Genomic DNA, 25415 nt, shown 5'->3' on the forward strand with positions numbered 1-25415 from the left:
AAAGAAAAGGTAAATGAAAGCACGCAGACACACCCAACCAGCAGCTATATAACCATTTCCATATCAATAGGCACACCGGTGTTTTGTCTGCCACTGGAGCGCCTTGTTTGTTGTCACATGGTCTTAGCGCTCCCCTTTCATTCAAAGATAACTCTGCCCTGGAAGTCCACAGTTTTCAACAGCCGTTTCACTGACCTCTCTACATGTAGTCTGTCACCCAGCAGAGTCTGCGCGCTCAGAAAAGCTGCCCTACTGGCTCTCCTTGATTCCTGTGGTGACTCTGGCAGTCTGCTGAGTGTTTACGGGGAATACAATAAAATGCAACAAGAAGCTGACATCTGCAGAGAGGAGAAGAAGAGATAAATTTTCTTTATGAAGAGTCGCGTCAGGTAATATGTGGTTTCATACTTTCCTACTGTGTTTTGGCCACAACCCACACTATTGCTCTCAGTTTCTCTTCAGCAAGACTGTTTTTGTGTATGTGTGTACGTGTGTGTGTCTCCCACACATTTCCATGTATCGCTCAGTATCTCTTTTGTCTTCTGGCCCATGTGTGTCTCTCTGCTCAGTCCTGGGGGGCAGTGGGGGCAGGACATACACTTTTTAAATTAGCCTCCTGTTGATATGGCTGTTTCCTGTGTACTGTCGGGCTGAGGGTGGGAAGTGATTTCAGAGGCTCCTCCTGTACACATCTCAAAAGATGGCTAAAGAGAGACGGGCAGAGTCTGCAACACACCAGCTTCACACCACAGTTACCTTCTGTGTCAAGCAAACCACAGCTTCACACTGACTGTATACATGGAGGAAAACCAACATTTAAATACTCGCAACTGCAACCAAGAGAGAAGAGGCCTGAGTGAATAACAGCTTTGGTCTGCTCATCATTTCTACTCAAGGATGGACAAAGATGGTAAGAAGCCAAAGACCTTTGTGTCAACTTTCCGTTTGGCTCTCAAGCCACAAGCCAGACCTCTCTGTGTGGGGACGCAAGAAAAACAGAATGGACTGGGTACTGCCAACATGATACCATCAGGACACAGCACACAGGGAGTTCTGCCTGCAAAAGGTAAGCACTTGGAAAAGTAGATTTACTAACTTTACTTATTTTCTGAATGTCACAATTCTAATTCTTGATGTTAATGAACTGGGGCCATTGTTTATATTTGCAAGTTAACTGAAACAAATGCACAACATTCGCTACAGTCACGGTCTGTCCAGAACCCTGACCGACTACACCCCCCGCAGTTTTGACTTGAGAGTTGTTTGAGCTTGTGTGTTTGTTGAACCCTGCACAAAAGGCCATTGCAAAGCTAAACCAGCAATACTGGAATCGGTTGGATTGCATATGAATGATGATGGTAGCTCCCCAGGGCTTAATTCACTATTCATCAAAATAATAACCAGCGGTACAGCTTTATAAATTAAATTTAATGAAATGTGCTGTTTTTGTAGTTATTGTGATAATGCAACAGTCAGAGTTTCCTTGGAATTGTAATCTTAGTGTTTCAGAGTGACAGGTGACTGGCCTCTCCATCGTTTTCCCAAATGTAAAAACACACAATAATGACATTCCACTTTTCACTGATGACCACTGATATACACATGTTGGGCAGATACTGTAAACACATACTTCCCTCCTTGTACTTACAGCCATCTTCCCACAGGCAATTTCTAAATGGAAACATAATACTAATCTGCCTCGAGGCAGCATTTGCAAATAACACCTGTTCATATACATTTTGTCTCTGGTTAGATCAGCTCAGGTCTGTCATAAAAAGTGAAACATGAGCACCAGATATTTGTTTTGGATAAGATGGCCCATGCTGACAGGCCAGTCAGTGTACACAGTTTGTAATTCATTGCTGTATATCTGAAAACAAAATCCATGATCTTTGTAGATTAATCTTTAATAAGATGGCAGAAAGACCCTAACAACCGCTACAGAACTGTACAGGCTGTGAAGGAAGTGATGCTACTTTTCGAGGTGTAATCACAGCAAGCCGGCCTGACTGAATGACTGAGTGTCACACCCCAAAAATGAAAAACTCATCATCATCTTAAAAGATTTCAAAGTTGATCAACTGAGGGGAAAATTTGTGCTTTGTCTCTTGTTGTCTTGTCATGTAGGCAAGTTGGTGCATTCAAAAAATACTTCCTGCAAAAACAGCGCTGCAGTCCTGGATCTCGTTGAGTGTTCACGGGAAAATGCTGGTATACACACCTGCACAGCTGAAAACACTCACGGCAAAGAGTCAAGCTGTGCTCCATTACATGTCGCAGGTAAAGCAGCAGTCTTGTTAGAAATTCCTTCTAAACTTCACATCACCTGAAATGAAGCACATTGATTTCACATGTGTGCAGTAACCCTGTTTCTCTGTTTTGAAACAGCAACAAAGAAAGTCCCCAGAACACAAAGGCAACTCAGAGAAGAAAGAGACAAAGGTAGATTAATAACAGTTGTTGAGCTTTATAAAAAAAATCTTTCTTTTCTCCCACAACCACAAATATTCCTTTCTCTCTGCTTTTGTTCTTACTTTGAATACTTCTATGGAAATATTTCAAATTAATCGTAAATGTGCTGCGGATACAGGGCAGGGTAGCAGCTACAAACATGTATAGTAACAGTAACTGTGTGTGATCTGTTTTCTTTTTGAAATATTACCCTTCCTGTTTCAGTCCACCCACACAAATCTTTTTGGTTCGTGACCAAACTGCCCATTAAAAGTGCAGCACATTGGAAGCCTGTTGATTGTAGTGTGTCCTGGTGCAACCAAACCTGACTGCTCAAATGTGATTGGTCAGACACTTCTATAATCCCCCTATCGTAGCACACACCTGTAAGTCCACCTTCTTCTTCATTGTCATAGATATCGGAGCAGTCAACCTTCAAGCAAAAGTCTCCACCAGTAAGGGTGAGTAGAGGAGAAAAACACCAAGTTAGTTGCTGAATTAAGTCAAAGTTGGCTGCTTTTTGTCCTGTTTTATTGATTTCAAGAATTTTTGTCAAGGCAAACTTATTTTTTCCCCCCCAGGACCTCCTGTGGAGTTTCTGGCTCCACCTGAGCAGGTGGAGGTTCGGGTAGGAAAGCAGGCCCGGCTGCACTGTGAGTTCAGGAGCAGCTGTACCCCTGTAGCCTGCTGCTGGATTTACAACAGAGACAAAGTAAGAACACTGCAGCTCCAGTGGTTTTTTTTAGTATTGATCAGTGAGTTTATATTGAAGCTAGGGAAGCATCTGTTTGCTGTTCCTCTTTCTATTCAGGTGGTGAAAGCGGGCCCAAGGGTTTCTGTCAGAAGCAGTAAGACCCAGAGCAGCGTGGAGATCTCTCAGGCCTGTGCAGAGGACACGGGCTCATACACCGTCATCGTACGAAACCAGAAAGGCTCTGCCCAGCACACAGTTTACCTTGGTGTCATTGGTAAGTCTCAAATGTATTTGATAGTTCTGTATTTCTACTTCAGTCTTCTCAATATGTTTTGAATTGACAGAGCGCCATTGTTTGTAGTTCCCTAAATGCATCCTGCATTCCTAATTACTGGAAATGTTTATTGATATTTCTTGCTTCATTGATATTAATAGATCACTATACATATACATTACTAGCTTTGACAATTAGCAATAAATAATAATAAAGAAAATGAGTAAATGCTGAAATTTATTCCATGTCAGTTAAGCATTTCGCTCCTCCCCTCAGACCGACCTGACCCACCAGCCTCCCCACCTGTCATCTCAAAGCTGTCCACTCAGTCCCTGGTCCTCTCCTGGACCGGTCCCAGCTACGACGGCGGCTCAGCCGTGTTGGGTTACATTGTGGAGGTCAGACAAGAGGGAGCGAGTAAGCCCGGGAGCTGGAAAGAAGTATCGAGCCGTTGTAAGAACACATCCTACCACGTCCGCTCAGGCCTGGAACCTCTGGGTCAATACCTCTTCCGTGTCAGAGCTTACAACTCAGCAGGAGTCAGTGAGCCGAGCCAGGAGTCTGAACTTGCCAAGATGGCGACGGCCAGTGAGTGAAATGTTGGATTTGTAATAAGTTTGAACTGAGAATTGGCAAAAAAATAAAGTGAATATTTAGTTTTAAGGCTATGATGAGCTTTTATGTTGTTTCTCAAGAGGAAAAGAAGGAGGAGCCTGAGTCATATGTTACCGTTTCCATCAACACAAAAAACAAAGTCAAGGATCATTTCAATGTCCACGAAAAGCTGGGCGTGTAAGTATAGAGTCTTTGTATCTCAAATAAACTTAAAATATGTTTAAACCAAAATCACAGACAGCCTACTTCAGATCCTATAAGTGTAATTAATGAGGTGAATTTTATTTGTTTTATTAAAAAATCCAGTGGGAAGTTTGGCCAGGTGTTCCGCTTGTCCCATAAAGAGACGGGGCAGGTGTGTGCGGGGAAGTTCTACCGAGCCCGGACATCCAAGGATAAACTGGCGGCACACAAGGAAATTGAACTGATGAACTGTCTCCACCATCCGAAACTGGTCCAGTGTCTCGCTGCCTACGATACGCGATCTGAGATGGTCATGGTCATGGAGTAGTAAGTAGCACTAATCTGTGTTTCTACTAAAGAGTGGAAAAAGGGGAGTCAAGGGAAGGAGTCATTTCTCATGCTATGTGGAGGCATAAGTGGCTGCTGTGTAATCCTAAAATGGATTATATGAACAATTAGTGACAGAATCAAGTAAACATAAATAAATCTTAGTTAAAAATCTTCGTTCTGATGTAACCAAGAATACCCCAAATACATTAGTTTAGTTTATTTTTTACGTGTGGTCATTCGGTTTTATCCATCTCCCCAGTATTGCAGGTGGAGAGCTCTTTGAACGCATCGTGGATGACAACTTTGAGCACACAGAGCCCACCAGTGCCCGCTACATGCAGCAGATCCTGGAGGGCATGCAGTACGTTCACAAGCAGAACATCGTCCACCTTGATCTCAAGCCAGAGAACATTGTCTGTGTGGACACCACTGGCACAAACATCAAAATCATTGACTTTGGCTTGGCTAGTAAATTAGGTGAGTTTGGATTTGCTGAGACAGTCGTAGGATTGCTAGGATTTCACATCCTTACTTGGTAAACCTGAAGCAAATTATCATATGAGAGGGCAGTTCTCTGGAAAACATCTGCAACTGCTTATGAGGCACAGAGAATAAATCACCATGTGTCCTAGTGAAGGATACACTGACGGAAAAGCCAAATATCCTTAAAAGGCCTGTTTAACTAGAAAGAAGTGCTGCTATAGTTGGGTTATTCTCTTACAGCAAAATCTGCTGCCTTTTCCACCCAATTTGAAGAATGAAATGCTTCCTGCTTCCTGGTTTATTTAACTGCTTAAATTCTTGGCTGCACAAGACACTACATCATTTTCAGTGGATGAAAATATACTTTTATTCAACATGAATCAAACATGACTTTATTCTGACAACACAGCATGTCAAAAATAACCGGAGATAACATTGAGGCGTGCTCTTTAAATTCTTCGATGTCTAGCAGTGCCCTTCGCATGACAACAGCCTGATAAACAGGCAGATATATCACTGTTACCTCAATTCAATAAATGCAGCAAAGCTTGAAAAGCCTACTCGGGCAGACAATGTGGTGACTCTCCAGACTGGGTGGCCTATTTACGGCCAGCTGTAAACAATACAAATAGGCATATGAAATACATTTAGGATCACATTTTCAATATCTGAGCAGTTTCCTGTCCTGTTCTTCAGAGGATGGTAAACCTCTCATGGTGATGCATGGCACGCCTGAGTTTGTGGCCCCGGAGGTGATTAACTACGAGCCTGTGAGCCTGGAGACCGACATGTGGAGCATTGGAGTCATCTGCTTCATCTTGTAAGTTACCTGAGCCACAGCTATAAAAAAGAAAGGGGGGGGGGCTTAAAAAAATGCCATGTCTTTGTAAAATGTGGAAAAGAAAACGTAGCCATAATTATCGCTTTGTGCTTTAACTACTTTCATTTGACTTTGCCATCGTCACCATATTAAAGCAAGGGGAGTAATATTGCTAACTCCATTTCCTAGATTGATCCAATTTCAATGAGGAAAATATTTAAAATATCTCTTCAGTTCTCAGCTAACTCTACTAATGCAGATTTGCTGCTATCTCCTGGTGACATCTTGGTATCGCCACAGATTCCCTCCCAAACAAAGCAACATTTGTGTGCCATTTCACCTTCAGTCACAGAGTGACATAAAGACTTGATCCAGATAGAAGCAATGAGCACAGATGGCTCTTTTTATCCTTTTTATTGTTTTATGTCTCAGGCTCAGTGGAGAGTCTCCTTTCCAGGGGAATAGTGATCCTGAGACTTTGGCTCTTGTGACTGCTGCTCGCTATGAGTTTGACGAAGAAAGTTTTGAGGACATCTCGTTTCAAGCTAAGGACTTTATCACCTCCCTGCTGAAGAAGGACCGGAGGTTAGACTGCTTTCTTTAATTTGGAAACCCCGGCAGGGGTTACCTGTCTTTGTGGTAGGCTTAGAGAGGGACAAGAGGAAGGCAGGATGAAGGCACTTTGGTCCTGAATATGATTATTGAGTCGGTGTCTTATGTTGAAGATAATCGACGTTCAGACTGAGACTGCTGGCAGCATTTATAGCCTTTGCTTCTGACTCTGTCCACTTGCACTGTAGATGCAGGCTGTCATGTACCGAGGCCCTCGCTCACCCCTGGATGGCCTCTTTTACCCCTCTGAACCGCAGACCCACCAAGTCCTTAAAGAAAGAGAAGATGAAACGCTTTTTGGCCAAACGCAAGTGGAAGGTAACGCGGTCAAAACATGACTACAGCGATTTTTAGCTCATCGCTGGACAGATGTACAATTTTTCTTATCGCAGCTTTCCCATGATGACCTTTTGAATTCAGAGCTATATAGGCCCGAAGCTTGGAAATAAATGTAGTTTGTCATCCAATGCTATTTGTCCTTTAAACTTGTAGAAAACTGGCAAGGCTGTTTTGGCCCTGCAGCGGATGGCTAACCTCTCCAGCAGGCCAGACTCTCCTGGCAGCTCCTCAGAGGGTAAGACAGATAAATAGATGCACATGCGCGCACACTCGCACGTTGCGCTCCTATGTCCTGCAGCTACATACATACGGCAGATGACTCAAAGTTTTGGATTGTCACTTCAAGTTTAGCCTTTTGTGATCAGAAAAGCCTTGATTCTGTTTTTACTCATCATCATCTTTCCTCTCATCCAGAGCCAAGCTGGAGCCAAGAGGCAGAGGAGGCCATTCAGTCCCTGGATGAGCAGCTTCAGAGTGAGCCTTACTTCCAGCAAGCCCTGAAGGACACCACTCTCCCCAAGGGAGCCACTGCTGAGCTGAGATGCCTGGTCAATGGTAGTCACAGAGCTGTGATGCGCTTCATTAAATAATGCTCTGCCACATCCCACAAGGGCAGGAAAAAAGAAGAAATATTGACGTTTGGAATAATTCTTTGATGGCAGGAAAATGAGGTCTAAGCTGGTTCAGCTCAAAGCTGCTACGATGAATATTTTTAGACTTAAAATGAATCAAATTGCTCATAATTTAAAAGGTTTTGTGTAGATAGGAACACACTTATCTTCTGTCTCTTCAGCTCCAACCAATTTTACGTCTCATTAGACATATAGTTTGTGGTATTGAGACCGGCTCTTTTTAATGTTGGTATGTTATTTAATGTCCAGTGGCCTGTTTGATATTCTTTATTCTGCGGTAATATATTGTCTCATTCTTAGGTTACCCCCGGCCAGAGGTGGAGTGGCTTCAGAACAAGAAGCCGGTGTCTGAATCAAGCAGAGTGACCATGGAGCGACAAGAAGACGGGCTTTGCTCTCTGATTCTCACAGATTTGGAGCTTTCTGACGCTGGCGTTTTCGTGTGCAAAGCCAGCAATAAGCTCGGGGAAGCAATGTGCTCTGCCAAACTGAAAGTGGAGATGTGACCAGGGGATGTCTCGCAATTTCTTTGTTTGGAAGGGGATTCATCAAAGCCCAGGTTTTGAAATGACATTTCAGTACATGGATGGACAAATTGAAACTGTCACACAGCTGGCAGTGTTCATGGTGTCAAAGCCACAGTTGCATTGTATTAGTGAACCATCAAGGAGATGATATTTAGATACACTTACCTGGAGTCCTTTCTTTCATGCCCCTCCACTTACTGGCGCACTTACTAAGTTTGTTTTCTTTCTCATGCACACTAACAAGGCAGCGTCATGTCACTGTGACTGAGCTCAGCACCATGGACACTGAGTCACATCAAAATTTTACATTTTGCACATTTAAATATTTGTCAGATGTAAATGAAATAAAATTAAGAACTACTTGAAAATGAATGTTTTCCTCCATGAACATTAGACTGTAGAACAACTCAAGGGTTCACTCATAGGTTGAAAACATTTTTATTGTTCTGTACTAATCCATACAGTATTCCTCTGAGCTTGTAGGTTACATGCAAGATGAAATTAAAGAAATTTGAACTTTCTCACAAAACTGGAAAATCATTTTACATGTAAATGGACAGACATTTACTATGGAAAGTAGGACTAAAAAAATACTGGCATGAGATGACACGTAAGGTCGAGCAGATTTCATTACCGTGAATATTTTTGTTTCAATACAGATCATCCATTTTGTCCAATGGCCTCTTTCAGGAATTTTTTTTATATGGTGCTTTCCATAACTGATCCAAATGACAAAGTTTGACTTAAATATTTATAATTTTTTTTTTTAAGGTTCATTCCTTTTAGTTTCAAGATCTGTCATTGCTAAGTTTTCTTATTTTATTTATTAACCCTCAACGAACATGGCAGCTACAACAATATTTTGTAATATCAATATATTATGCAGATATTTTGGACTAAAGGCATAGCATTTATGAAAAAAACAAAAAAACGCACAACTTGATGAAAACTGTTCAAATAGTACAATCATTTTATGTTTGAGATTAGTTCTCCTTTTTCCTCATCCATTTGCCTTCCAACTACATTTGTTTAAAATAAAACTAGAGTCTAAAAACCTGTGGAAAGTTAGGCACTGAGTCTTGGTCAAAGATATGGGGAAGTATGTTGAGCTCGCTGCAAAGGCACAGTGGCCACTCATGTCTTTCTAAGGGATCACTTGTTTGTGTGCAAGTTACTTTTGTCTGACACACACTCACATGCAAAGATCATAACCAGGATGATGTAACATGTCTTCCTAGTGTGTCTCTTGCTTTTGCTGGATTCTTTTTTGCAGAAGATTCCAAGCTTTCAATACCTTTTAAAATAAAAGAAAAACATGTTTTACCCATAGGCTCAAATTATTTAATGCCCTACAGACATGTGGAGCCTATACTGACCTGTTTCTTAGTGACCTCTGGTTCCCACAGTGTGCTCAGAACTACATTGGCGTGTTCTACTTGTTTAGTGTTAGACCACTGGCTATGCAGCCTGCGTAGTGCATCGTCTGCAGTCACACCATCTCGCTCTGTTATCCTTGACACTGCCTGAGAAATTGGGAAATACAAGAGAAGGCAGTCTGATCAGGTTCACAAGGAACCTCTGGTCAAACTCTGCGTAGAATCTGAAACTTTCCAACACTGGCGCCCCCAAGTGGTATGTCAGAAAATGCATAGTGAACCATCATCTCTTCCACTTAATCTGCCAATCTCTGCTCACGTGGTGATATCCAGACAATCTGTGTCTCATTTCAGACATATTACCTCCTCCTCTGGGATGATGGTGACCCAAACCTCATGGACCATGTCTGTCCAGCCGGCCTCCAGGAGAACAGCTGCATCCACCACGCAAACATGTTTACCTGCAAAGAGGGACATCTTTTATTTGTGTATCAGTCAATAAAATCAATACACTAAAAAGGGACTATTTTTAAACCTCAGATTTGCTGTAAGCAAACCCAAAAGCGTGCATCACATAAAAACCAAGGAACATCTTTTCTAAAATACCAAGATGAATTCATGTAAATATATTCAGTACCTTCTTCTCCTGCTTGGCTGATTGCCTTCTTCACCAGAAGTGCTATCTCAGGCCATACAATATCTGTTAGGGCTTTTAACCGCTCCTGCATGAAAGACAGCATTTTTTGGTAAATAGCTGATACACAGTGGTATACTGCAACATCTCAATTGCATTGTACCAAACTTAATTGATGCTTTTCGTATTACCTTGTCTCCAAAAACTCTCTTTCCTAATGTACGCCTGTTAATTCTTTTGTCTTCATTCAGAATATCTAAGAGTGAAAATGAAAACAAAACAAAATGAAAACTGTCATTTAAAATTATGTGACATAATGCTGGTATGGTGTTGAACATGGCTTTTGATGGTGGATTTATTTGTGGGCTGTTAAGGTTTTAGACACCAATTATCAGTCAATGTGTACATGTTTTAGTACCTGCCTTAAAAATACGAGAAGATGTAGAAAGAGAAATATTTTTGATCATAATTAGAAAAATTAGTAACAGGACTTAAGTAGAGGAATGTAGGACTTGCATCTAATTAAATTTATTTTGCTGTCTTTTGACAAATCAAAGAGCTGAAAGCCAGAAATGATTGACTTTGAGATTAAATGAGTAATGTCTGAGATTTTCTAACTCTGACCTTTACTCATTGCATTGCGCTCGCTGAAGTGTTTTGATACTGAGAACCATCCAAAGGCAATGACTGTCACATCTTTAAACATGTTCCAGAAAGGTTTATTAATTACATGTCCTTGAGGGAAAGTTTTTCCTCACCCAGCCCAAATTCTTCAAGCACTCTGTGATAGGCTGCAGTGCCCGGCTGATACACCTCATGGCCCAGCTTATCACAGTCAATGCGAACTGCACCTAAAGCCTCCAGCTGCCTGGTGATGGAGCTCTTTCCACTTCCGCTGCCTCCAGTCAGGCCAATCACATATGGAACCAGAGGGAGATGGGATGTGTCCTAACACAGAAGAAACAGGAGACATTAGTGTGCAGGACATTGGAAACAATGATGAAAATACCTAAAAATCTCTCCAAAAATATGACCTTATAATGTATTGTAGAAAACACAAATCAAATTCTCGGGACAGAATTATATAAGTTACATTTCTTTCACTGCTAGCTCACTGCATGCTAGTGATTATTTTGGCATATGCAAGAAATTTAATCAGTTACAGTTTACCTGGATGAGACTGTTCCTATGAAGAGAGTTAAATATTAACATTTGACCCTTGTTACAAATGCAAGAAAACAGAAAGTAGATAGTTTATTTTTTTGTGACTAGAGACTGTACAGAGGCTCTTTAACATTTGAAAATGCAATTCATTAACATGTACCCTTTTAATATCTGCCTAGATGGGGAGAGAAAGACAAAAAAAATAACTATACAAGTTGTACAGTTTTCACATTATCTAACGCTAAGCTAAAATCCCTTGTCAAAATGTAAACCATTTTTAAATAGGACGTACTTTAGGTGGAGTAAGGAGGGTCCCCAGGAGCCGAGAACGTAGACTAGAGGAGCTGATCTTCTCCTCTTCTGTGTCAGTGTGGTGAGCATCTTTAAGCAACTGGATCTCATGAAGAACAAGAACTGGAAGGCCCTGATTTAGTAGGTGGACAACACATTATGCAATAACGAAATCTCAAAATTCAGAGGCTGACTGTAGACATATTTCTTATTTTATAACTTACATTTTCAATGCGCTTCTTGTTCACTGCCTCGCCTCCCTTTCTAGTCTCCTCACTAACCACAATGCATTGCAGCTCGGGGTCGACCACAGAAACTCCAAAGGGGTCATTGAGTGGTACAATCTCCACCTGAAGTGATGGCTTGATGTCTTGCAGGAATTCTCGTAGTCTCTGAACCCGCAGGGAGTAGGGCTCAATCAGCTCCTTAAGAACTTTTTCTGAAGCCAGGAAGAGGGGCATGCAAAAAGGGTTTCTAATGTTGTTGTTTTTAAAATGGAACATGAAAACATTAAGAAAATGCAGAGTCCTATGTGGGAATAATTAAAGTGAGTTACTCACTTTTCAGCATTGCTTGGTCACACACACCAATAATGAACCTTCTGTTGGCTAACAAACATGAGATGTTGAGCAGAGTCTTGTGAGCTCCATGGAGTCGGTCAAAAGTCCCCCCTACCACAACATCACTGTAAGTTTCCAAAGGTACGCCCTTTTCTTTAGGATGCTGAAGCCCTTTCTCTTTCTCCAGCAGCTTCATTATCTGTGGGTGAAGCAGCACTGATGGTAGAGTGGGGCTACAGACGTAGCAGCTCCCTGCGTACTTCTGCAGACACTGAGTGACCTGATGGGACTGGGTTGGATCCTGCAGAGGAAAGTCTGTCAGCACCACGTCCGGGGAGTGAGACAGCGACTGTGGAGATGGGAAGGGACAGTTTGAAGTTGTGGTCCCATTCCCAGCAGCTGACTGATTGCGAACATTGGTTAGCAAAACCCGAATATCCAGGTGCCCACATATATCCGCTGCATTGCTGTAAAGGCGAGTGATGAGCGTCGACAGGTCCACCCCTGGTGGGATGAAAACTGGCCGAGGTTGACTCCCGCTTCCCAGGTTTAGCCCAGGGTGGAGATGGACGTACAGTGTGCGCTCCACAAGCTGAGCAGCTGAGCAGAGCACTGGAGCGATGCGCAGGGGTACAGTGTGGAGAGGAGATGTCAGCACAAGGATGCCCGTGCTGAACATGGACATGTTACTGGCTGATGTCACAGGGTATTCACAGGTGTCACTGTATCTGAGAAGTTAGTCAGTGGGTAGAAAACACAGAAGAGGAAGAAGGAATAAGTCAAGCAATGAACCCATTGTATGTGGCATAATCTTTGGTAGTTATTTGCAGCACTTGTTTTCGTATGTGTAATATAATCTCATTTTCTTCTGTATGAAAGAAATACCCCAGTATTTTAACTACACTTCCTCTATTTGTTGGTTATTTCCCAGTTGTTTGTACTTATTTAATGACTGCTACACAAACAAAGTGGTATTGTCTTTCACCTCAGGTTATCTCTCCTGTGTGTGATGCAGGACATTGTTACTATGGTTGCTGATAATTTAAGGCAGTCTAAAATAAATAATTGTCCAAGAATTAGAGATAATATAATCAACATACTTGCAGTGCATACGTGTGTTTTCATGTGTTTATCTGATGCACCATCAGCAACAATGGACCATGCACTTGTTTTGCCAAAGGCATGTCGCAACTCAGCGGTTACATTTTAACTAGGCAACACCGTGACTTTCCTACCCTTGTAAGTGGTGTCTGTTTTATTTGGAGTTGTTATCATGCCTGAAATCCAATCCCTTAATTCCACTAAGTTGTTTGATGGTAGTTGAAGACGTCAGCTGTCTTGTTGTTGTTATTTGTCATCTCGCCCACAGGGAGGCTGGCCCTTCTCATGGTCTGATATGGAACAAACAGTTTGTGGGTACGTGGTTGAGCAGGAAGTAACTGTGCGCTGCTCATTGTGTCTTCTGGCCAACAGAAGGGCCCAAATTAACCCAAATAAACGTAAATGTGTCTACATGAGAGTCGGAGCTAGCTAGCTAGCTATGTGTTAGTGCCTTTACATTTCCTGTAACAACGACCAACCAAAATACTATTTTGAAGTGTCCCCTTGAATCGATAATGACACCCCTGAAGTGTTACTGGTGGAGTTCAGTGCAGGAGCTGTCAGTGTGTGTTAGTGTGACCCATATGGAGAGTAAATGAATCTTTATGAGCCGACAACCTGGCAGTCAGGCAGCTTAGCATTAGCATTAGCTTACCGGTATGAAGCAGGGCGGGTACAGACGGTGAGTACTTCAGTATGGACGAAGACCTGAACACGTTTTTACTCCACAAACTGTTTCCCTGATTCCCTTCAATCAGGAACTGTCTTATCCGGCCCACCGCAGCCCAACGAAACTAAGCACCCACCAACACACATGAACTGGGTTGGGTGATCACCTGACACCTTGACCACATCCTGATTGGCAGAGGAATAGACGCTATGAAGTCTGGGATATGTAGTCATTCTGCTCATCAAGTCCAACAGCTCTAGGCGGTGGGCCAATATTGAGCTAAGTATAAATGTTTTTAAATAAATATTTTAACATTTATTAATCTAATTGGACCTTACTAACTGAAAACATCCAATCAAGAGTGCACAGAGGCAATTTCAAAGATTGATCTTCAAACATGTATTTCTTCCAAAGCCTAAGATGCATACATGCAAAGCCTTTAGCTGACGCTCTTGGCGCAGTCTACAGCCAATCATACGATTGATGATGTAGAAATCTAGCCAAAAAAAATGACTCTTTCACTCCAAATGCAAGTCAGTATAGAGCTGAAGTTGAAAGAAGATTCATTAGTTCATCATTAGTTTAGGATTCATCTCATTAACCAGATCCAAGACTTGTTTGACATTTAACATTGAATTTATATTTTTCATCAAGCCTAAAGCATTTCAGTAACTATAGTGTAATAATCAGGATTTATAGGAATCACAGAGACAGAGCAAAACAACTCTTGCAGAAGATTTTTTTAATTTTCAATTTGTAGTTTTAGGCCAACAATTTGTTTTTACAAAAATAATAAAAAGAAATTAAATGTTATTTTCATACTGTAGAAAGAGCTGCATGACGAAGCCCTGGGGTTAGCTGGGCAGAGGCATTGCATAATTAGCAAAAAAGGACATCAACCAGTACACACAACATATTCAAGTAAAAAGTCATGTAATCACAACGAAGTCACGTTAAAGCCTGGTGGCAATTGTTGAAAATTAAGACTCTTGCTGGGTTTTGCTTTTGGTTAGAGGAGTCAAACTGAACACATCGGACCAGTCCTTTTGAAGAACTCTGTATTTCTCTTTATGAGAGCAAAGTGCTCAGTTAGATTCAGACAGCTATGTTCCATTTAATAAAATCAAGTTGGTATTGAAATGTAAAAGGAATTTGTGTATGAAATTCTTGATGGTGAGCCTGCTATATCAGGCATGACATCTTCAGTGGATGCATGTTTATGAACATAAACAGACCTTCTGTTCAGTTCAACTCCCCTGCCTTACATAAAGCAAGTTGGAAATATATTAATTTACTTTCTTTTCGCTGGTGCTATCACTGGCAGCTGTGTCATAATGGCACTTCTCCACACATCGCCTTGGAAACCATCCCCTAACACGTTCTCCCACTGAAAACCAAAAAAGGAGCCAGTGAATATAAAAACCCAATTCAAACACCAGCAAAGCCATCTGTAATCCCGTCATTTTCATTTTTACCTTTTAATTGCTCCTCACCCAGAACTTTGTCTCCATACATCCACCATCTTAAAAGAAAAACGCACATGAGAAGAATTCACATTCAGACTTTAACAATACAGTTTCCTTTACTTGTATATTCACAGCATAGCTGACCACGTTCCTTGTTAACATCTACTATGAACATGATTATATTTCTGTCTAGATAAACATACTTGGTTCCACGGGTAGCTAGAATGGTGTCTCCCTTGTTGAGGGGGATCCTGGGCTCCTCAGTGCAGGGGGTTCTGAAGAAGGTTTGGAGACCCTTGCTGAGAGGGCAGCAAGCTCCGTTATAGTCCTCTATCGCCCGGTACTGGACCTGCTGGGCAAAATATCCAGGACGTCTGGTTATTCTAGTGATCTAACAAAAACTACACTCAGAGAAGAATATCTGACATTGAGTATTGTGCTTTTCTAAATAATAATTTTTATTTATTTATTTAGTTATTTATTATTTTTTTGAAAAATTGAAGCCAACATCTACTCAACATCTAACATCAAATATTTTAAGTAAACAATGTTTTTTTTTTTTATCTTCTGTTTTTATTCTCTACGATCCTGTTTTCAAGGCAGAAGAGGGAAGCTTAAGTTAAATCTTCATTGGAGGTCTTGCGTTGATCCGTTTAGTTATAAACTGCTATGACATATATGAGTTTCTAAAAACTGTTCTGCTGTAATAAAAATGTTCAGTCTTTCGGTCAGTAACACAAACAGAGAGGTGTATATACAGACCATCCAATCCAGCCTGAAGCATTCTCTTAGTCTGTGTTTTGTGTAAATCGACACCACATGAATGTCAGATAACGGGTTTGTCAGGTACTTACACTTCTTACTCGTTTATCAGCTTTCTGCTTCAGTTGCTCAATCTGTTTAAAGACAAATGACACATTTAAGACACTATTGTTAGACTATGCAATTTTTGTCTCACTGTTTAGTATGAAATGTGAAGAACTGATCACGATACCCATTGCTGTAATGGTGTATTCTACAAATTAAAGAGCATTGAGCATATATTACACAATTTCGAACATGACAAGATGCTTCACTGTGCATATGAAAGGAGCAAAAGATTAAACAAAAATGGCATTGTAGGCATTATCAAAATAACTGAGAAATAAAACTGAACCTACAGTTAAGGTGTGCTGGTGACACTTAGGATGGACTGGCCATTCAATGCCATCACCGCTTGGCCTTCCTGACCATGTGAAGACTTGTTTGAAATTAAGCCAGCGGCTGCCGAGGTCATAAGGGAAGATGAACTCTTCCCCTGTTTGGTAGTGCTGTATTCTGTCTTTGGCCTAGTGGAAAAGACAACGTAAATGGGAGTGTGTGTTTATGTGCATCAATAGCATCAGTTAAAACAGGTTACATTTCTGTAATCAGCAAGATATAATCCTGGAACTTGTATCTCTTGGTTAGTAAAGTGACAATTAATTTATGGGACATTGAAAATCAAATGTTGAAGTGATTTTAATTATAAATTGTTTAAAATGAAGTGGCCTTTTAATATATAATTGTTTTCAGATGACACAAATAAAATAGCACTCACAAAACAACGTAAGTCAACGTAAGTCAGAGACACTGACCTTTTCCTCGATCCAGGACTCGATCGAGGTCTTATTTCGAAGGATGACTTTCATCTGAAAAAGATGAAGATCAGATGTGACTTATATTTTACTTTTAACTAACATGTTAAATATCACATTCCATAGCCAGCAACTTGTATCAACTCAAATACACCTGCCAGGCTGTATGAAAGATTTACCTGTATGAAGAAAAGCATGCCAACAGCAATAGTGGTGCCCAGTGCCAGGCCTAAGGCAAAGAGTGTGGCAGCAAAGGCGGGAACACTGAAGGGCATGAGGGGCTGGAATTGACGCACAGCACTCATGTCAATCTTCACTGTGCTCCACCCAAATGAAATCTGCAGTGAGGACAGAGGAAAACCAACAGTAACTTCTGTAACAAATAATAAATCATTAAGGTGTCTCTAACTGCACAATGACTGTGGTGGTGATACGTCATCAAAAGGTGTAGTGGAAGTATACTGACCCTTTCATACAACTGTGTGTACATGGTCATAATGAAAATAATGGCAGCGTGTGAGCAGCCCAGTGGAGCCAGCAGCAAGAAGCTGGTGAAGTAGGTGTGGTTTAAATGACCGCAGCAGTTGTTTATCCAAGGGCAGTGGTGGTCCATCTTCATCACACACCTGTGGGAGGGGAGGCAGAGGAGGAGAGGAGTGCTTGGGGAATTGACTGGTTGTTTGGGAGGACATAAAAGTGACAAGTTCATCATCACACTGCATATTTTTATATAATAAGTATACAGATAATTTAACAGGCGATTGTTCATTTTAATGGTCAGTATATATTGGAAATTACAAGACACAATTAGATTAAAATTACAGGTGTGGTTTACCTTGGCAGACTTACTGAGGTGCTGGATCATGACAGAGCATGTCTACTGCATTGATGCAGTGAGTAAGAATTCATGTGTGCACTTCAAAAGCCACATAGCTACATGGTGTGAGCAAAGATATCATGCACTAAAAAAGTATGAGCTAATTCTAGTTTGGTGTGCTGAAAATAGCTGAGCGATTCGCTGCAGGGGCTCGACCTATGAGACATTTTATTATTTCTGTCTCTCAAAAGGGAGAAAAATAAAAAGGTAAGTGTTTTACTTCAGTGATAAATGTTCCTACCTGTTACACTTGCGACAGTGGTGGGACCTGGGGGCCTTGTACCCTTGGCACACTCTGCAGTACTGAAGGTACTGCGTATCCTGCTGATTATCCTGTTTTGGGGTCAAGAAATATGTCAATTGTCTAATGCAATTTTCAAAAATTAAATGATTCCACTCTGAATTGCATGGTGTAAAAACCTACTTTACTTGCACTATTTAATAATTATAAATGAAAAAGGCTTACTGGTCTCCAGCCAGGGGGGATGTAACCAGGTCCAACAAACATAGCATTGAAGTAGTTATAGAGGATGAGGACGGTCCAGTTGATGAGCATGATGAAGTTAATACTGCCTCCTGTTGTGTCTAGTGGCCAGTACCAGATGATGGAGTCCAGAATTGCCATGGTGGAGCATATAGCAATGACAGACAGGGCTATGACTGGACCCCAGTGGCACAATCTCCGAACCTCATGGAGGTTCTCAAAGGTCACAAAAGATGACATGAAGTTCATTTTCTCGCCACGAGGTTAGCACTAATATGTTGCTGAGTTCCTGAAATGTATGAACCAAGTTTCAATAGTATGTTACTTTTTTTCTTCTACTATCTTGCAAAGTCACCAGTGTGGATGATGTACATATTTTTTCTCGTCTTCTGAGTAACCAGCAACTGTTCTGGTCTTGATTTATTGGGGCTCCCTGTGTCCCATTGTTCCCTGCCCTGGTAAAGAGCAGCATCCTCTCCTGCCAATCTTCAGAGCGCAAGATCCTTGTGACTATCTCAACGTCCCCATCTAAGACAAAGAGAGAAAAAGAATATATGAAAACGTCAAAATGAGGGCATTTGTACGATAAATAAATAGACCAATTGACTATGTCTATTTGAACATACAGTGCATGCACTGGTGTCACTTTACCCGGTAAACCTGCCTGAAAATAATGCAGTCAATTAAAACATTACCATAAAGATATCTGATGATTCAAGTGTTAAATATTTGTTTGGATTTTTAAGTGGTTCAGCACATTACACATAAGGTGTTTCCAATATTTATCCTAGTCTAACTGATGCATTTATTAAGTTGACATAAGGTATGCATACTCATTCGTAGAAATATTTTGTCCTTCATGTGCGTTTCTGTGATTTTTTTTACGGGCATATTGCAATATTGGCACACAGAAATAGGAATAAGATTGTAAAGTTTCCACTTAAAGCTAGACTCAATAAGATCGCTTAACATATAACACACTAATGTGGATAGCGGTGCACAATACAGCATTAAAAGCAAGAAAAGTAACTCCGTGTATGTAAATCTACAGTGACTGAAGTAATTAGCTCATGTTCCCAAGCTAGCTAATTCGTACCAAAAAGAAAGCACAGCAACCTTCGATGTGTCGCCGTCGATTGCATTTACAAGTCAGGTAAGTGTAATTACTCTGGTAAACAATTTAATAATCATCAAATCCCTTAATCAGCCGTTATATCTTTAGCTAAATATTATTCATATTAGCACCAGGGCTGACTGTTAGCGGGCTAGCTATTTTGCTCGCAAGCTTATCAAGGCTAGCGTATTAGACTGTTGCTTCAAGGTGAAAGGAAAGACACATTAATAATATTGCACGACACAGATACAGCAGAACTCACTGTTAAATTTATGTGCTCGATTTTGAAAGATGAAGAAAAAAGCTGTCACTTTAAATGACCAACCTGGACACTTCCGTGTTGTTTCTCCTCAGTTCCTTCGGTGTACACAGCGGAACCTGCCCAATTTCAAGAAACTCTTAACTCCAATCCATCCGGGACACCTTTAAATTAAACCAATTCACTTGACAGCCGTCACAGAATTGAGAATATATTTGATATATTCACGAATTAAAAAAATGACACCAACAGAATTTTCTATTCAGGTGCTAGACCATTTTAATTTTCCGGAAAAATAAAATCAAGGTCCAGGTTCTTGTCGAGCATTTTAGACTGCGACTCACGGAAGGAACGTTTTTCGAGCCTTGTTGTTATTATTCTGAGCTAACTGTCAACCAGAGACCGATCCTGTTTTAAACTTAAACGCCAACATGTCTTCAGACTTTGAATCTTACGAGCAGGACTTTGGCACCATCACAGCAGAGATAACCAACAAAGTTGGAAGAATCCCCAAACTAAGTGGAGGTAAGGGAGATGTATTCAGCGCCTGGAATCGCTTAGTTGGAGCTAGCAAACAGTTAGCCGGGAAGCTAACAGGTGTAGCTTACTTCATCAATAAACTATGATACTCTGGTAAAATGTCTCTTTCATGCGCTTTCATCAAAAAACAAAACAACCCTAACCCCCACATCACATGTTATGGACTGGTTTAGTACATTAGTGTCACCTTACGTTCAGAGTTTAAGCCTGTGTTTAAACCCTATTTATGGCAGGCATTTTCTCCACAGGTGTTATTAATAAGGTTCATCAGGGCTGCAGTTTAGTTGTGTGTGTGAGTTCTGCTACTGGGCATGCTAGCTCAACAGAACATATAGCCATGATTAAAGCTATTGTGCTTTAGTTGTTATACCAAGAAAATGCCAGCTGTGATAAGTCTGTTAGTCTACGGTTTCTGACTGCACTTCAAAGAGACAAGGGTTTGTTGGCTTATTGCCTGGTAAATGTATGAACAGGATCCGACTCCAGTGACTGTCATTTCATATGTGGGGATAAGAAATAGATTAGTATGATTAGTTCACATTGAATTTCTGGCAAGTTACTACAGTTCAACCAAGAGTGAGCACTCAGTCAATTCGATATCCATTCTTTCACACAAAAGTTCTGTACAGGAACTTGTTTCTTGTATTCTTCAGATGACTGTACTCACAGGGCTGAGTCCTATGTACAGCATGTCAGTGTACATTTTGTTAATTTAAAGAGCATTTTACTTATAGTTTTTAGTGATGATCAGGTATCAGTTATTTACAAATATTTGGTTGCTTGATGTGAATCCAGTTTACTGTCAAGAATATTTTGGACTGTAATGTGTTATTGTTGCAACTCTCTAGAATTAGTTCATAATTTTCCTATCAGAGGTCAGTAACCAAAAGGTGAGAGACAGGAACTGAGTCCCACTCAGAATGGCACAAAGTAAAGAGTAACCGTAAAATAATTTCTAATTCTGCTTTAGGTACATTGGGAACATTAGAAAAAACACTTTGTAATAATAAAATAATAAAACAATCCATGATAATACATGGGTGCAGCAGCACACCCAGACAAGTAAATTAAAGGAGGCTCAGCTCTGCAAAAGTCAGAGAATGGAAGAGATCACACGTCCCTGTGGCGCTACAGTACTGATTGGAACGGGACAAGTGACAAGCTTTAGTTGTTTCAGCCTTGTTAGGATGTTATGCTGTAACTTAGATTTTGGCTGAATAGTGTCCCTTTGACAAGCTCTCCTGGGATATGTTTGTCAGAGACTATTTCCACAGTCAAACACATCAAATGTTTCTGTGATACCCATTAACAACAGACATTGGCATTCACTGAGCCAACATTCAGATGTGCACGGCGGTGTTCTTGTGCTTGTGAAAGTCCTTTTTTTTTTAACACGACTAAATCCTGTAGTACTAATCCCTGTTTCATATGGAGATAAAATAGTAAACAAGTTTGACATTCTTCCAGTTATAATAATACAAAATGTATAAGACAGTTTTAATTCCAGTTTTAAAAGGCATATTTAAGTGTTTTTTTTTTTGTTTTTTTTTAGCTATATTCCATATTTCAAGATTTAAGATTTACATTAACCACTGTAAAATATGTGTTTGTGGCCAGATTTGTTTTACCCACAACTAGTTGACTACTGTGCTCACTTTACAGTGATTGCTAAAAGCTGCTCCTAACCTCTGCTTAGGGAAGTTTATCTTCTACTCTGGGCTAACACCTGCTCAGTGGTTTTCAAAGTGTACTGTGTCCTGCAAAACCTCAACTCACTGAATATTTCTGGCTTAGAATTGGCATCTTTGAAGATTCATGGCAGCCCATTCCACAGAGTAATTACGCATTGCTTCCTCTCACCATCTGTTAATTGTGCCAGAGTAAGCCCATATGAATATGTACAAAGCCAGGAAACACATTGCAACTATAAGTAGTAGTTTACAGTTTCAATTCCCCTTGTTCTCATTAAGGTTTCTCATCTTTTTCTTTCTTCAGTCCCTCTGGCTCTTCTTTATGAAGTGGCTGAATCTTACCCATGGTTTGACAGTCCTCTATTTAATACATTAATATAGCACGGGACAAGGGACTGTTTTTGTCATTACGTTTGTAATGACTATTTCTCTATTTCACATGAGCACAATTGCTGATAATTGTCATTGCCTGTGGAAATAATGTCCTTGACTGACTTTGTTTATGTATCAGTAAAGTTATGTGTTTAATCATTTATTGTTCCCATCCTCCAAATCCCAAGGTTCCAGGAATATTTTAATAAGAATACAATGAAATGTTAGGCCTTGTTTCACGAAACATGAATATGTATTTTTAAATGCATTCTTGTTGCAAGAAACTCAATTGTTGAAAACCAAACATTAAGAAAAAAAGTTTACTTAACCCTATTTTTTCATTATTTGCTTTATGTCTGTGTACAAAACTCATCTCTCTGTCAGCATGTAGTCTGGGCAAAATCCATATATATTTCACATCCCTTGAGCTGTGACCTGAGTTTGAGCAGGAATGCACCAGGTCACCTTAAAGTGAATTGCCTCTGACTGTTCACACTGTAGGTTGTGGGGTTAGACATGAATTTGCCCATAGTGCCTAAAAAATGAAGATCATGAGTCCAGGGAAGGGGACCTTAAAGACTGAGGCTTCTTTCAACAAAAGAGAATTTAAAATGCCACAATAGGAAAAGCAAAGCTATAATGAAGAAGATGAATGAAAACGAAGTACAGTCAAACCACATGGTATTCATTCTAAATATAATCTTTTTTGAGTGTGCTGCTCATGGACACTATTCTTTAACAATGTAGAAGAATAGTGTTAAATCTTTTCTTTTACTTACTAAATTATTTACTCTTAAAATAATCCCTTTTGAAATTTACAGTACAAAGTATGTTTAGTTGTTTTCTAATTATTTTGTGTTGGAACTACTAGTACTTTTCTTGGAATTTCCATGTTAAATTTTTTTTATTTGAAGTCATGTGTTTTTTTTAGTACATATTAAAAATGTAAAAATAATGGTATGTGGCACCACATCACTAGAGCATAAATTTCACGTTAATTTGGTCTGACATAGCTCACATATCTTAACATGAGTATAGTTCAGTGAAAAGCAGGTAAACATTAGAGAATAACAAACCAATATGGTTAAATAAGGCTCTGACAAGATATTTAGATATTGTCACAAGTTTAGATACATTTTCTGTATTTTTTACTATCTTTAGAATATGTTTACTTAAGTATTCTTAGTTGTTAAACAGCCAAAACAAACATGGTACTGGTTCCAGGTACTTTACTTATATGGCAAAGAGCTAATTTCAGAACAAAGACCAGGTCTTACATGTAGCAATGTTGCTGCCTAAATAACAATGGGATGAACTGTCATTTACACACTTCTTTGGAACGCTCGCCAATCCTAATGAGTTTCAATGGGTAATGTGGAAGAGCATCCACAGGGTGAGGTGCAGATCGGCACGTTAGTCATTCTGAGTAGGACTCATACTTCTGGCAAGTGAGCAAAGCTGACACCTCCCTTCCCTTTGAGTTGGAACGAGGTGTCTCACTGCTCCTCAACAGAAACCAACAAAGGCCTCATAGACGCCAATAACTAAGAGACATCAAATGTTGGCTCGTCGTGTGGAGAGAATGTGTAAATATATCTTCAAATGTGTCCTCGTGTGTTGTTTTCTCCCAGTCTCTTTCTATCGCTCTCCCCCCGTCTCTTCCCTTGTTGTGGGGGAGTTAGGTTGTTGTCATGAAGCGCTGTTCGTCTGTCGGCTGATCAATATGTTACTGTTTTTTTTTCCCCTTTCAGAGGAGAAGACACAGCTGGTTCTAAATGTTGACAAACAGCTTGAAGAAGTCAGAGAGTTGGTATGTCTTTGATCAGTAATTTTCTCCTCTTCCCATTTCCTAAATAATGAATTTGTGGAAAGAGGGAGGGGACAATTTTCACTGGCGCCAGACGACAGCACCTGTATTATCCTGGTGGTGACATGACATGCAGACACACACATACACACACAGCAGAAAGGAGGCCTCCTCCTCACATGATTGCTTTCCTGTAATCTGCTTTTAAGTGACACCCCTATGACACATTTCAAGCCATTATCTTGAGGTGGGAGTCTTCATGTTACTGTTTAAAAATGAGCAAAGTCACCTGACAGAGACAAATTGTTGTCGCAGTTGTCTTGTTATGTCACAGTGATTGGCTTCCTCCAAATCTGCCACAGAGAGACCTGTCTAGCCATGAATCAAATGTACTTTTGCTTCATTGCTAGTGACATTGTTGGGCCTGTGCATGTTGCAACAATGAAGGGCCCCTCACATTTGATTGTGTATTTATTTACAGAACATCCTTCCTCTGTCACAACTTTTATCACAGCTGGGTGACATAAGCAGGAGGTATTTTGTTTTTACATTCGACATTGGATCATATTGATGTTAATGCAGCTCAAGTTCAGGAATTTAATGTCTTCAGAGTTGTCCGCATTTGTATCTGGAGCACCTTTTTGTCTTAGAGACTTGACAATACAACATTTACAGGAATATGTACATAGTGAGAGAAATGCGATCATTAGAGCGAAGGGAGGCTCAGAATCATTTGACTGACAGAGAAATTAGAGTGATTATCATTAACAGTATACATTTGGAACCAGGTTGGTTCGTTCACATTATGATGTAAGTTTGGAACAGAATGAATTCCAAACATTCCAATTTCTTTCCAAATAATTTTTTAGCCATCAATGTGATCTTAAAGTGTGACTGATTTTAAAATGTGAAATGTTTGTTTGAGTGACTGGATTAACTGTGGGTTTTAGTTGGAGCAGATGGACCTGGAGGTGCGTGAGATTCCCATCCAGAGTCGAGCGATGTACAACAGTAGACTGAAGAGCTACAAGCAGGAAATGGAGAAGCTCGAGAAAGACTTTGTAAGTACTTGAACACTCAAGAAAACCTTAAATAAAATGTAAATGTTTTAGTCTCAATGTACAACATTGATGTTTAGCAATGTCCCTGGTAAAGTTTACAATTTACAATAGTTGAAACTTAAATGCATTTAACATAATGTAACGTACTGTGTGTACATATTTGTGCCCTGTTTAAAGTTGTCACTAGTCCCGTGTTTGAACTCACAAACAAATGCCTTCTCCGCTGTACACTCCTACACACACAAACAGATCCATGCTGAAGCTCAGTGGTGCATCCACTGAGGTTAATTCATTATTTGTATTTGAACTTGGAAGTGATGCCTATCGAGAACAGGCTGTGTGTATTTTTGTGTTGTTGTTGCAGAAACTGGC

At 40.3% G+C, this 25415-nt stretch overlaps 4 protein-coding genes across 7 annotated transcripts in view; 2 read left to right on the top strand and 2 right to left on the bottom strand.

The window, feature by feature from the left end:
- The first annotated feature begins 198 nt into the window (after nucleotides 1-198).
- On the top strand, nucleotides 199-9259 carry LOC115060087 (myosin light chain kinase, smooth muscle-like). Its single transcript, XM_029527916.1, has 17 exons — nucleotides 199-389; nucleotides 897-1066; nucleotides 2128-2280; nucleotides 2389-2442; nucleotides 2868-2912; nucleotides 3033-3163; nucleotides 3263-3419; nucleotides 3696-4007; nucleotides 4115-4211; nucleotides 4341-4544; nucleotides 4807-5024; nucleotides 5727-5850; nucleotides 6283-6435; nucleotides 6651-6780; nucleotides 6955-7036; nucleotides 7216-7356; nucleotides 7734-9259. Exons 1-17 carry the CDS (start codon nucleotides 373-375, stop codon nucleotides 7937-7939), a joined length of 2394 nt encoding a protein of 797 aa, XP_029383776.1. The 5' UTR covers nucleotides 199-372; the 3' UTR covers nucleotides 7940-9259.
- Nucleotides 8380-13912, bottom strand: coasy (CoA synthase). The gene is made up of 10 exons (XM_029527917.1): nucleotides 13742-13912; nucleotides 11986-12713; nucleotides 11650-11864; nucleotides 11427-11558; nucleotides 10729-10918; nucleotides 10162-10226; nucleotides 9974-10058; nucleotides 9700-9797; nucleotides 9337-9483; nucleotides 8380-9254 (listed from the first exon to the last, which is right to left on the bottom strand). The coding sequence occupies exons 2-10, from the start codon at nucleotides 12668-12670 to the stop codon at nucleotides 9195-9197; spliced, it is 1677 nt and encodes a 558-aa protein (XP_029383777.1). The 5' UTR covers nucleotides 12671-12713; nucleotides 13742-13912; the 3' UTR covers nucleotides 8380-9194.
- Nucleotides 13913-14481: 569 nt separating this feature from the next.
- Nucleotides 14482-19817, bottom strand: zdhhc6 (zDHHC palmitoyltransferase 6). 2 transcript variants are annotated; one of them, XM_029527407.1, is made up of 11 exons: nucleotides 19639-19817; nucleotides 18182-18727; nucleotides 17957-18048; nucleotides 17305-17464; nucleotides 17018-17176; nucleotides 16839-16892; nucleotides 16383-16550; nucleotides 16077-16118; nucleotides 15426-15571; nucleotides 15232-15278; nucleotides 14482-15143 (listed from the first exon to the last, which is right to left on the bottom strand). In XM_029527407.1, exons 2-11 carry the CDS (start codon nucleotides 18446-18448, stop codon nucleotides 15043-15045), a joined length of 1236 nt encoding a protein of 411 aa, XP_029383267.1. In that variant the 5' UTR covers nucleotides 18449-18727; nucleotides 19639-19817; the 3' UTR covers nucleotides 14482-15042. The 2 variants fall into 2 exon arrangements, with proteins under 2 accessions (XP_029383267.1, XP_029383266.1); XM_029527406.1 differs by having other exon boundaries at nucleotides 15426-15574.
- The window catches only part of vti1a (vesicle transport through interaction with t-SNAREs 1A), a 105080-nt gene continuing 99375 nt past the window's right edge, over nucleotides 19711-25415 (top strand). The window contains exons 1-3 of one of the 3 annotated variants that reach the window (XM_029527409.1): nucleotides 19711-20097; nucleotides 23927-23985; nucleotides 24933-25043. In XM_029527409.1, coding sequence (XP_029383269.1) covers nucleotides 20004-20097; nucleotides 23927-23985; nucleotides 24933-25043 — 264 coding nt within the window. In that variant the 5' untranslated portion in view covers nucleotides 19711-20003. The remainder of the gene's footprint in view (nucleotides 20098-23926; nucleotides 23986-24932; nucleotides 25044-25415) is intronic. The other 2 variants (XM_029527410.1, XM_029527408.1) reach the window with 2 other exon arrangements.

The sequence above is a fragment of the Echeneis naucrates genome, chromosome 19 (genome assembly GCF_900963305.1).
Source record: "Echeneis naucrates chromosome 19, fEcheNa1.1, whole genome shotgun sequence".
Lineage (NCBI taxonomy): Eukaryota > Metazoa > Chordata > Actinopteri > Carangiformes > Echeneidae > Echeneis > Echeneis naucrates.

What these genes read in the sequence shown, in the direction of transcription:
- LOC115060087 (XM_029527916.1), top strand. An exon ending in GTCCACGAAAAGCTGGGCGT is followed by an intron (nt 4,212 to 4,340) that starts GTAAGTATAGAG and finishes TAAAAAATCCAG; the next exon opens with TGGGAAGTTTGGCCAGGTGT. An exon ending in TCCTGGCAGCTCCTCAGAGG is followed by an intron (nt 7,037 to 7,215) that starts GTAAGACAGATA and finishes CCTCTCATCCAG; the next exon opens with AGCCAAGCTGGAGCCAAGAG.
- coasy (XM_029527917.1), bottom strand. Translation starts at nt 12,670, where the DNA reads ATGTCCATGTTCAGCACGGGCATCCTTGTGCTGACATCTCCTCTCCAC. An exon ending in AGAGAGTTTTTGGAGACAAG is followed by an intron (nt 10,059 to 10,161) that starts GTAATACGAAAA and finishes TCTTTCATGCAG; the next exon opens with GAGCGGTTAAAAGCCCTAAC. An exon ending in CAGCCAAGCAGGAGAAGAAG is followed by an intron (nt 9,798 to 9,973) that starts GTACTGAATATA and finishes CCCTCTTTGCAG; the next exon opens with GTAAACATGTTTGCGTGGTG.
- zdhhc6 (XM_029527406.1), bottom strand. Translation starts at nt 18,448, where the DNA reads ATGAACTTCATGTCATCTTTTGTGACCTTTGAGAACCTCCATGAGGTT. An exon ending in TCCCCCCTGGCTGGAGACCA is followed by an intron (nt 18,049 to 18,181) that starts GTAAGCCTTTTT and finishes ACCCCAAAACAG; the next exon opens with GATAATCAGCAGGATACGCA. An exon ending in CTGATAAACGAGTAAGAAGT is followed by an intron (nt 15,575 to 16,076) that starts GTAAGTACCTGA and finishes TATTTTGCCCAG; the next exon opens with CAGGTCCAGTACCGGGCGAT.